At 43.5% G+C, this 12,636-nt stretch overlaps 1 protein-coding gene across 1 annotated transcript in view; it reads left to right on the plus strand.

Moving 5' to 3' along the window:
* Window positions 1-12,636, plus strand: part of kcnt2 (potassium sodium-activated channel subfamily T member 2) — a 302,520-nt gene that overhangs the window by 180,588 nt on the left and 109,296 nt on the right. The window contains 1 exon segment of the mRNA XM_033029131.1: window positions 7,273-7,401. Coding sequence (XP_032885022.1) covers window positions 7,273-7,401 — 129 coding nt within the window.

Raw genomic sequence — 12,636 nt, forward strand, 5'->3', positions numbered from 1 at the left:
TTCAGTGACCTTACGTGAAGTAAGCTTTTTCACTCATCAAAAGCTTGAAGTTTAACCAACAAATAAAAGGAACCAAAATAGGGAGTGTAGGAATTACACCTTTGGTGTAGATAAGCACTTGTCAATTTAGGCGGCAGAGAATAGCTACAGATATGAAAAGCTTTGTATCTGCTGGAAAGAGCTGGATAATGTTGTTCTTTCTACCTTGCCAAAGCTGGAAGCTGATTTGATGCAGGCCAGGGGAATTTCTCAATGGCAAAACGTGGAGACATGAGGAACTGTAAATGCTGGTTGCCTGGAAAAGACACAGTGTGCTGGAGTAACTCAGAGGGTCAGGCAGCATCTGTGGAGAACATGGATAGGGGACGTTTCCAGTTGGAACTCTTCTTCAGACTGATTGTAAGGGGGGGGGGGAGGGTGGGAGGAACGAAAGCTGGAAGAGAGGAGAGGCAGGACAAATCCTGGCAAGTGATAGGTGGATACAGGTTAGGGGAGGGGGGTTGACAGGCAGATGGTTGGACAAAGGCCAAGGATGAATAAAAAGGTGTGAGACAAAAGGATTGCCAACTGTGAAGACGGAGGAAAGAATGTGGGTGGAGGGAGAGTGGAGAAATAGAGTGCATGTCTAGTTGGGGCATTGGGGGGTGGGGAGGGGGAGGAGCACTCGCTGGCAAGTGATAAGTGGATACAGGTGAGGGGGGGGGGTTCTGATTGACACTTTATTATCACATGTGACATGTCACAGTGAAATGATTAAGAAGGAACTGCAGATGCTGGAAAATCGAAGGTAGACAAAAATGGTGTCACAGTGAAATTCTTTGTTTTGAACACCATACTCAAGGTATGCAGAGAGTCGCCATGTGTGAGATAAGGTAATAAGGATAGAAGAGGAGTGAAAGGTGCAGCTAGAGGAGGGAATATATGAGGAAGGGGACGGGTGGGAGAAAGAAAAAAAAACTTGGATATAACAATTATTTAGTGATGAATGTAAGTTAATGAGGGAATTCAGATTGTAAGCTTTTACAATGCACTTTCAGCAGTGGCTATTTCTGCATCATACACTTTGAGCTTGCATCAGTAGAATTCTACTTCAAAGCTAAAAAGATGGGGCAGACAATATATCAATCATACTGTGCGTCCCTGTTGTATTTTACTAGTATAATGTGGAACCATACTCCAAATTTTAATGCAGTATATTGCGACAACTGTGTTCAAGGCTGTGGGAGGATTCCATCGCAGTGCTTGGCAGCATTAATAAAACTAAGTCAAGTCCACAGAGCGTGGTATAAAAATCGATTTTATTCAGCAGCATGAAGTGGAGGTTAGTGCCGCTAGATTTATGTGCAGCATTTAGTTTAAATACGTCTCTTCCACATTTTTATGTCCCAATATGTCTTAGCTGAAGGTTGAGGGAGAATAGTTTTATGCAAAGAGAGGATCCAGAGAGAGGGATGGCACAGTGGCGCAGTGGTAGATTTGCTCCCTTACAGCGCCAGAGACCCAGGTTCGATTCTGTCTGTGCAGAGTTTGTACGTTCTCCCAGTGATTGCCTGGGTTTTCTCTGGGTGCTCCAGTTTCCTCCCACACTCCAAAGACGTGCAGTTTTGTAGGTTAATTGGTTTCTGTTAATTGTCCCTAGTGTGTAGGAAAGAACTAGTGTATGGGTGATCGCTGCTCAGTGTGGACTCAGTGGGCTGAATGGCCTGTTTAAAACTCTGCAACTAGAACTAGGATCGGACGTAAACTTAGGTGGGTTGGTTAGTAATTGTACAGATGACACCAAGGTTGCTGGGGTTAGACATTCAAGTGTTTGTCCAAACAGCTCGTAAGTTTTGATTTTGAATACAATCTTCTGGTGTTCAGTTAATATCTTTACCAAACATGCCAAGCCGATATTATGCCCGGAGGACTCACTACCATCTTAAATAATATGGAGCTGATTAAATATTATGAGACAAAAAGAAAGCTACTTTCCAAATGAATGTATAATCATAGTCAATAATAGCTGTCCTGAACAAGAATATTAGATTAATAATATTGCAAAAATCCGATTTGTAATTGTTACAATATTTCCAGTACTCACCCACCTCAACACTAAACTTTACCCATGACTATGGTTTAGAAGAAGGGTCGAAGAACGGTCTCGACCCGAAACGTCACCCATTCCTTCTCTCCAGAGATGCTGCCTGTCCCGCTGAGTTACTCCAGCTTTTTGTATCTATCTATAGTTTAGTTTAGTTTAGAGAATGCGGCATGGAAACAGACCCTTTGGCCCACCGAGTCCATGCTGACCAGCGATCACTCATACACTTGTTCTATCCTACACACTAGGAGCAATTTACAGAAGCCAATTAACCTACAAACCCACACGTCTTTGAAGTGTGGGGGGGAAACCGGAGCACCCGGAGAAATCCCAGGCGGTCACAGGGAGAATGTGCAAACTCCGTACAGGCAACACCCAGAGTCAGGATTGAACCCAGGTCCCTGGAGGGATAAGGCAGCAGCTCCATCACTGCACCACTGGGCCTCTCTAGCTATAGCAACAAATGACAGCAGTGTCATAAAATAAGATTGGTACTAATCTAAATCTGCAGACGGACATGTATTTTGCAAGAATGTAGAGTAGATTTACGAGGATGTTACCAGGACCAGAGGGCCTCAGCCCTCTCTAGGGAGAAAATGGGCAGGCGAGAACTTTATTCCTTTGAGTGCAGGAGGCTGAGGGGTGAACGCACCTGAGAGGTGCATGAAATCACGAGGGGAATTGATAGAGTGAATACACATAATCTTTTATGCATAATAGAGGAATCAAGAACAAGAGGGACATGGGTTTAAGGTGAGACAGGGAAGATTTAATATGTTTCCTCCGGGTGCTCCAGTTTCATTCCACATCTGAAAGATGTGCAGGTTTGTAGGTTAATTGGCCTCTGTAACTGGTCTGTAGTGTGCAGGGAGTGAATGAGAAAGTGGGATAACATGGAACCAGTGAGAACGGGTGATCGATGATCGACATGGACTCGGTGGGCGGAAGAACCTGTTTCCATGCTATTTCTTTCAATCAATTCTATCAAGCATTCAATCAAGGCCTCTCCTGCCTTCCTTAGCGCTGCTCAAAGAGCTGGCCATTAAAGCGTAAACCCTGAAGACAGTAACGATTCACGAGCAGGAGCTCGATCCAGACCGTTAGACTTTAAAGATGCAAAGCGGAAACAGGTATTTTGGCCCACCAAGTCCTCGCCAACCAGTGACCACCCCGTACACCAGCACTATCCTACACACTAGGGACACTTTACAATTTTACCGACAAACCTGTATGTCTTTGGAGTATGAGAGGAAACCCACACGGGTCACGGGGAGAATGTACAAACTCCGTACGGACAGAACCCGTAGTCTGGATTGAACGCGGGTCTCTGGTGCTGGAAGGCAGCAACTCTACTGCTGCAATACTGTGCCAGACTGTTGTTTCTACAATGGAAAAAATCACAGGGTGAAGCAATTTTGTGAAAATAGCCCCTACCATCAAAGCAAAGATTTACTTTGCACTGGTGAATGGCTTTAATACACGTCCATGTTGCCAAGTTTATGTGCACTTGGGCGGCTGATGGAGAGGACTTGAGGTATCTTTTCCACTTTTCGGTGAACAGTTGCACTGCTAATCACAGTTATCTGCCTGATTGTCTGTCAGTCCGACTGTTCATCATCTTGCATCTGGGACACATAAATTGCAGAAGGTGACACATTTGTCCATCAGTATTTTTGAATTGCTGCATTCTGACTTTTCAGAAAACCAGGAGAGAAACCCAGGGCTGATGTTCCATCAATGTAAGGAGACACTGCTTCACATTAGCTCATGTGCCTGCATTGCAAAACAGTCCACAGTTTGATTGGAGGTAACGACGGGGCGAAAAATATGCTGTGCCTCGGTAAATTATTAATTCAAGTCACGACACTAAACTCAAGTCAGAGTCATGACACTAGAGTCAAGTTAGAGTCCGCGTCGACCAGTGATCATCCTGTACAGTAGCTCGATCCTACATACTCAGGACAATTTACAATTTTACCAAAGCCAATTAACCTACAAACCTGCACGTCTTTGGAGTGTGGGAGGAAACTCACACAGATCACGGGGGAGAACATACAAACATACAAACTCCTTTAGGAGAGAACCTGTAGTCTGGATTGAACTCATTCCTCCTTCTCCCTGCTCCCGTCTTGCAGAAGGTACAGAAGCTTGAAAGCACACACCTCCAGACTCTGGAACAGCTTCTTCCCCGCTGTTATCAGGCTTCTGAATGGTCCTTCCGTAAGCTTGGGTACTATCCGATTCACCTCTACCCCATTGCGGACATTGGACTTTGTCTCTGGAACTGGTGCGCTACAATACTGAGTACTATATTCTGCACTCTGTATCTTCCCCTTTGCTCTATCTATCATACTTGGGTATGAAGATTGTTTTTATGCATGGTATTATCTAATCTGTTTAGATGGCACGCAGAACAAAACTTTTCACTGAACCTCAGTACATGGCAATAATAAACAAGCAAGAAAGAAACAAACCCTTGGGCCAAGCCATGATAAGATTGAAAGAAATAGCACTGAAACGGATTCTTCAGTCCACCGAGTCCATGCCAACCGTCAATCAATCACCTGTTATCACTGGTTCTATGTTATCATGACAACCAACAAACCCCATCGATGCTAATCCCATTTGTCCACATTTGGTCCATATTCCACTAAACCTATAGAGTCATGGAGCAGCAGAGCACACAAACAGGAAAGTTGTCTTCACGCTTACTGTGTTCAATAGCAGTGTTGAGAAGGTTCAATGGGGGTATATTGCATCTTCAGTGTTTTTATTTTTAATTGTAATCTTTAAAAGTAGAACAGTACAGCACAGGAACAGGCCCTTCAGCCCACAATGTCTATGCCGATCTTGATGCCAAGATAATAATACATTTTATTTATGGGCGCCTTTCAAGAGTCTCAAGGACACCTTACAAAAATTGAGCAGGTAGAGGAAAAACATGTAAGGGGAATGAAATAAATAGTAGAGACATGACTAGTACACAAAGTAAAGACAGAATTCAATACAAAACACAGTATGAGGCAATTAATGCACAGATGAAAAGGGACGGGGACGTGGGGCTAAGGATAGGCAGAGGTGAAGAGATGGGTCTTGAGGCGGGACTGGAAGATGGTGAGGGACACGGAATTGCGGATCAGTTGGGGGAGGGAGTTCCAGAGCCTGGGAGCTGCCCTGGAGAAGGCTCTGTCCCCAAAACTGCGGAGGTTGGACTTGTGGATGGAGAGGAGACCGGCTGATGTGGATCTGAGGGACCGTGAGGGTTGGTAGGGGGAGAGGAGGTCAGTGAGATATGGGGGGGCCAGATGGTGGAGGGCTTTGTAGGTGAGGACCAGGATTTTGTAGGTGATCCGGTGGGAGATGGGAAGCCAGTGAAGTTGTTTGAGGACTGGAGTGATGTGATGCCAGGATTTGGTGTGGGTGATGAGTCGGGCGGCTGCGTTCTGGACCAGTTGGAGTCGGTTGATGTAGGTGGAGCTGATGCCAAGGAGAAGTGAGTTGCAATAGTCCAGTCGGGAGGAGATGAAGGCATGGATGAGTCTTTCAGCAGCAGGCGGTGTGAGAGAGGGTCTGAGTTTGGCGATGTTGTGGAGATGAAAGAAGGAGGTTTTAATGACATGGCGGATGTGAGGCTCAAGGGAGAGGGTGGAATCAAAGATCACGCCAAGGTTGCGGGCCTGGGGAGATGGGGAGACAGTGGTGCCGTCGATGGTGAGAATGGGGTTATTGATTTTGCTGAGTGTGGCTTTGGAGCCTATGAGGAGGAATTCTGTCTTATCGCTGTTGAGTTTGAGGAAATTATGTTGCATCCAGGTTTTTATAGCTGACAAACAGGAGTTGATATGGGAGAGGGGGGGGGGGGGGGGGGGTTGTGGGGGGATTTGGTGCCAAGGTAAATCTGGGTGTCATCAGCGTAACAGTGGAAGTCCAGATTGAAGTCCAGATTGAACTCTTATCTGCTGGCACATAATCCATATCACTCCATTCCCTGCATATCCATGAATTTATCCAGAAGTCTCTTAAATACCTCCACCACCACCCCTGGCAGAGTGTTCTAGGCACACACCACCCTCTGTGGGGAAACAAAAAGTTGCCCCACATATCTCCTATAAACTTGACCCCCCTCACCTTAAAGCTATGCCTTCTAGTCTATGACGCTTCCACCATGGGAAGAAGGTTCTGACTGTCTGAATGTGGGTCAAAGGGCCTATCCCTATGTTGTACTTTCTATGATATTTGACATTGCCACTCTGGGGATAAAGGTTCCAGCTGTCTACCCTATCTATGCCTGTATAGGTGCCAATGTAGGTACAAAACAAGATGAGTTTTAGAGATAGATAGATAGATAGATAGATAGATAGATAGATAGATAGATAGATAGATAGATAGATAGATAGATAGATAGATAGATAGATAGATAGATAGATAGATAGATAGATAGATAGATAGATAGATAGATAGATAGATAGATAGATAGATAGATAGATAGATAGATAGATAGATAGATAGATAGATAGATATAAAAACATGATTAAATTCAAGATAAAAGCAACTTTGTGATGATGAATAATTAATCTACCTTTTCCCTTGTTCAGATTCTACTTTAAACATCATTGTGTCTAATTAGACTCAACAAAAGCAATGTATCTGGACAAGACACTAGTGGGAGAGTCTAGGACCAGAGTGCAGAGCCTCAGAATAAAAGGATGTACCTTTAGAATGGCGATGAGTAGGTATTACTTAATCTAGGCGGTGAATCTGTGGCATTCATTGCCGCAGACTGTTGTGGAGGTCGTCATAGTATGTTTTTAAAGTGGAGATTGACAGATTCATGATTAGTAAGGTTGTCAAAGGTTACAGAGAGAAGGCAGGAAGATGGGGTTGAGAGGGAAAGATAGATCAACCATGAGTGAATGGCAGAGTAGACTCGGTGAGCCGAATGCCCTAATTCTGCTCCTATGACTTATAGACTTATGAACTGATGTGGAAAAATATAATCAAACCCAAGTTCAAGGCTACTCTGTGGCGATGAATCATGAACATACCTTTCCCCTTGAACAGATTCCACTTGAACCATCATTGTGTCCAATTAAACTCGGCAAAAGCAATGCGTCCAGACAAGTGCAGAGAAGTCTGCGGGCCAATGTCAAAGTCATGTTTACTGAGTGGTCTTGTCCTTTTTCACACAGATGAAGATCACAGAAGATGACTTGTGGATCCGGACATACGGCCGGCTGTATCAAAAGCTTTGCTCTTCCTCAGGAGATATCCCCATTGGCATCTATCGCACAGAGACACAAAAGCTCGCAACATCAGAGGTACGGCCTTCTGCTAATGTACACGGACTACTCTTAATTGACAAAATCTGTTGCTCAGTTGACAATGTGCAAGGCATCTCCTAGGCTGTTTTATATATGCAAACCACTGAATTTTACTTCCAGCATTATTTATAGATTTACAATTTGAATCTGTTTCTATACGAACCGGTAGCTTCCCCTTTAGTCCGTATTTGAAAAGTGAGGCATTGCATTTAAATGGCAATAACTGTTTTATTTACTGCTGAAATTAGATATTAGAAAATTCCAGACAGAATCTGCATGCAAAATATATCATCAGTTCTACTCCAATCTTATGCACTGCCCTCTGCATATCTGGCAACTTATTTATTTTGTTTTTCTCTATCAGCGATAAAAATATTTAATTTAAATTTTATACTTCAAGATGTCTGCACCGACAGTCGTTTCCTTTTCTTCCCACGTTCTGTCACTTCTTTGTCGGTTGTTGTCATTACTTCTGCTTTGCCACGGAGATTCTTCCAGATGAGATTTGTTTGTTTTTGCCATTAACATAGAAACATAGAAAATAGGTGCAGGAGGAGGCCATTCAGCCCTTCGAGCCAGCACCGTCATTCATTGTGATCATGGCTGATCATCCACAATCAGTAACCCGTGCCTGCCTTTTCCCCATATCCCCTTGATTCCTCTAGCCCCAAGAGCTCTATTTAACTCTCTTTTAAATTCATCCAGTGAATTGGCATCCATCACCTGTGGCAGAGAATTCCACAAATTCACAACTCTCTGGGTGAAAATGTTTTTTCTCATCTCAGTTTTAAATGGCCTCCCCTTTATTCTTAGACTGTGGCCCCTGGTTCTGGAATCCCCCAACATTGGGAACATTTTTCCTGCATCTAGTTTGTCCAGCCCTTTTATAATTTTATATGTTTCTATGTGCAGGATTTTGTTGATGAAATAATATTAAATGTGCAGGATTTTGTTGATGAAATTATATAAACATAGAAAGCTTAGAGGGTCTGTCAATTCTTTATTGAAAGAAAGACAGAGTGCTGGAGTAACTCAGCGAGTCTGGCAGCATGTCTGGAGAACATTGATAAGTGACGATTCAGGTCGGGACCCTTCTTCAGAGACAAGTAGAAAGAGCAGTAATGAAAGTGCATGATAGTGGAGACAAAAGGAACTGCAGATGTTGGAATCTTGAGCTAAACACAAAGTGCTGGAGTAATTCAAAGAGTCAGGCAGCATCTCGAGAACATGGAGAGGTGACGTTTTGGGTTGAGACCATTCTTCAGTCTGATTGGAGTAGCAGAGGAGAAAGCTTTGAAGAGAGAGGTTGGGGTGGAACAAAGCTTGGCAAGTGATAGGTGGATGCAGGTGAAGAGGGAGAGGGGATTGATGGGTAAAGTAAGTGACAATGGCCAAAGGTGAAAAGGAGATGAAAGGATGTCAGATATGGAGAGAGGAAGAGGAGTAGGAGTGAAATGTAGAGCTGGAGAGAAGGATATCGATGAAAGAGGACGGGGAGGGCGTGGGGAAAGAGAAAAGAGGGGGATGGTAGGAGGAATGGGTGCACATCAGGGTGTGGAACAGGACAGAGAGAGCAGAAAAGGGTTGTTACCTCAGATTGGAGAATTCAATGTTCATACCATTGGGTTGTAAGCTACCCAAGAGGAATATGAGGTGCTGTTCCTCCAGTTTGCCTGTGGCCTGACTCTAGCAATGGAGGAGCCCAGGGCAGAAAGGTCAGTGTGGCGATGAAGTGGATGGGCTGCAGATCTGTGTCAAACTTGGATCTATATCAAGTAAATCAACTTTGTGTTTTAATTTTATCTTTGCATGGATCCACTTAGATTTATCAACGTCCCTTTGCTCCACTGTACACACAATTCCTAAAGCATGCACTATAAAACACGACAGCTTCATGATTTAGCTGGAGACATGTGGAACTGCAGATGCTGGAATCGTGAATAAAATACAAAGTGCTGGAGGAAGTCCGCGGGTCAGGCAGCACCTGTGGAGGGAGATATATGGACTGGCAATGTTTTGACTTGGACCCTTCTTCAGACTGATTGTAGTGAGAGGAGAGGGTAGAATACTGGTGGTGGCACAGCTTTAGATTTGCTGCCTTACAGCGCCAGAGACCCGGGTTCGATCCCGACTACAGGTGCTTGTCTGTACGGAGTTAGTACGTTCTCCCTGTGACCTGTGTGGGTGTCTCCAAAATCTTCGGTTTCCTCCCACACTTCAAAGACGTACAGGCTTGGTGTGTTAAAAAAAAGTAAATTGTCCCTAGTGTGTGTAGGATAAGTTAATGTGCGGGGATGGATGGGTGGTCGGTGCAGACTCGGGTGGGCCGAAGGGCCTGTTTCCACGCTATATCTTTAACCTAAACTAAATGCCGGAAAGAAGTGGGGCCAGGCAGTTCTATAACAGCTATGAAAGAATTGCATCTTGTTCAGCACAGACAGATCGGGCCGAAGAGTCTTTTCTTGTTGAAACAAGGAACTGCAAATGCAGGTTTACGGATAAGGACACAAAGTGCCGGGTAATTCACCGGGTCAGGCAGCATCTCTGGAGAACATGGATGGGTGAAGCTTTGGGTCGGGATCCTTGTTCATTCTGTTCTATGCTTGGATTAATGTATAACTTAGTGGTGTAGTTGTACCCTGTACACCTACTCCCTTTGCTCATCAGTTCATAAGTGATGGGGACTGAGTTTTTGAAAGATATGAGGAAAACCCTTCTGCCGACCCGACCCATCAGTCTGAAGAAGGGTCCTGACCCGAAATGTCGCCCGTTCATTCTCTTCACAGATGCTGCCAGACATGCTGTGTTCTTCCGGCACTTATTCCAATGTTTGCCTGCCGGCTGCCAACATTCAGCGTGGGGTTATTTATGTCTAGGGTGCATTTTATCGAGATTCATCACAGCATGGTTTGGGAACAGCTCCATCCAATACCGCATGGAATTGCAGGGAGTTGTGGACGTAGCCCAGACCATCACGCAAACCAACCTCACTTCCGTGAAATCCATCTACACTTCACGCTGCCTTGGCAAGGCCACCAGCATAATCAAGGACCAGTCCCACCCCGGACACTCCCTCTTCTCCCCCTCTCCCCTCTACCAGGGTAAGAGGTACAGAAGTGTGAAAATGCATTTCTCCAGATTCAGGGACAGTTTTCTTCCCAGCTGTTATTAAGTAACTGAATGGTTCTCTCACCAACTAGAGAGTGGTCCTGACCTCCCATCAACCTTATTGGAGATCTTTGAACAATCTTTATTGGACTGGATCTTGCACTAAATCTTGTCCCCTTTATCTAGCAATGTTACAAAATTTTGAGATTTTAAAAATCAAGTCTGCAATTTATCCCATCAGATAAAGCATAAAAATAAGTTTAATTTGACACCTAATTCACTTTCATATCTCAAGTATTTAAAAAGTTATGGCCATTTTCATACTGGGAAATGAGCATCTTGTTCCCTATTGATTTTCTATGGACATAACAAAAAAGCTGTGATCGTGAACAGTCAAAAGCCCATAACTTTCTTAAAAATTAAGAGAACTGAATGAAATTTTCAGTTATCATAGATTGAAGCATTCTGAAACAAATATAAAATAATCTTACTTGGATGACCTGAAATTAAAGCATATAATTAGTTAGTTACCTAATTGTAGCTAATTTCAGACTTCAATTACTAGATCTAAACATCTATCCATTTCTTAATAAATGATTAACATTTTTAAATAGCCTAAATGTCCAAATAATATTCACAAATAATTCACAATAAAACATGATTTTTAAATCTCATTTACATTAATTTATAGGCCAAATGGAAGGAATTTAGTGTTCAATTGCTGTAAATAAATGCCCATTTAAATCAGCTTTCCAGTGGGTCCCTGTGGAACGCGCTGGTTTAGAACGTTCACATTGCGGTAGATTTGTGCCCCCAAATGCCCAGAAAAATACTGCGGGATATAATAGGCCCAAAATGAGCTACTCGCAATATTAAACTTTGTATAAAGGGATCTTTAGAAGCCCTTTTTAATGTAAAAATATACAACCTACCTTCTGCTATTTGCTTTATGAGACCCTGCGGTTGCTGGCGGTCGCGGGTTTAGAGATTGATTTTTAAACTACTATAACTATTTTACGAGGCCTTTAAAACTAATAATAGCTTTTGCGACGGGGTCTTCGAGCGATTTTTCGTTAATAATTAACTAGGCTGAACATCTTCGATTTGAACAGCCTAGAGAAAATCGCGTTTTAAACCCGCCCCCCTCTAAACGGCGCCAAAATCGCTCACACCCGCAGCGACAGATTTTCCACGACGCTTCAGGTACGCTTTGCAACATACCTACTTTATCCTTTATCTCTACATGGTGGACGACCTGATTCTAATCGTGTATAGTCTTTTTTTTGACTGGCTGCTACGCAACAAAGATCTTTTCACCGTAACTTGGTAAGCGGGATAATAAACTATTCGAAGTCCTGGATGTAAAATAGTAAACTACAATATACAGAGTTTGTTGATATTAGTGAAGAACTGTAACATGTAGCAGAACATGGAGATGATGCACATTTATCAAGCCAGCTAATGTCAAATGTTGGAATTTGTGAATGGTTGTACAGTTAAACTTGATCATCCAGTATTTATAACCAGGCTTAATCAACTCTAGCATTGTTCCTGGATGTGCATCTGAAGTAAATAAATCAATATCCTGGCTATATTAAATAAAACATTTGCAATGACATTGTCAGTCATTAGCGCCATCCAAGCATTGTCAGGAGGAGAAGATGTTACTGTGGCACTGTGGGAGTGAGAGAATTCAGAGAGAGCAGTATTTTAGTTTTGTTTATTATCACGTCTACCGAGGTACATTGAAAAGCATTTTGTTTGTGCTATCAATAGCAACCAGAGCCAGGTAAATGGAAACAGTGGACCCACTAGTTGAGACAAATCTTTGACTGAGTGAAAGACACAGCTCGGAAACAGGCCATTTGGTTCAACGAGTCCATGCCGACCATCGATCACCCTTTCACACTAGTTCCATGTTATCCCACATACTCATCCACTCCCTACACACTGGGGGGGGCAATTTACAGAGTCCCATTAACCTACAAACCCACGACTATTTGGGATGTCGGGGGAAACTGGAGCACCCTGAGGAAACCCATGCATTACAGGGAGAAGGTACAAACTACACTCACACACAGACAGCACCTGAGGTCAGGATCAAACACTGGCGTTGTGAGGCAG

Source organism: Amblyraja radiata, chromosome 10 (assembly GCF_010909765.2).
Source record: "Amblyraja radiata isolate CabotCenter1 chromosome 10, sAmbRad1.1.pri, whole genome shotgun sequence".
Taxonomy (NCBI): Eukaryota; Metazoa; Chordata; class Chondrichthyes; order Rajiformes; family Rajidae; genus Amblyraja; species Amblyraja radiata.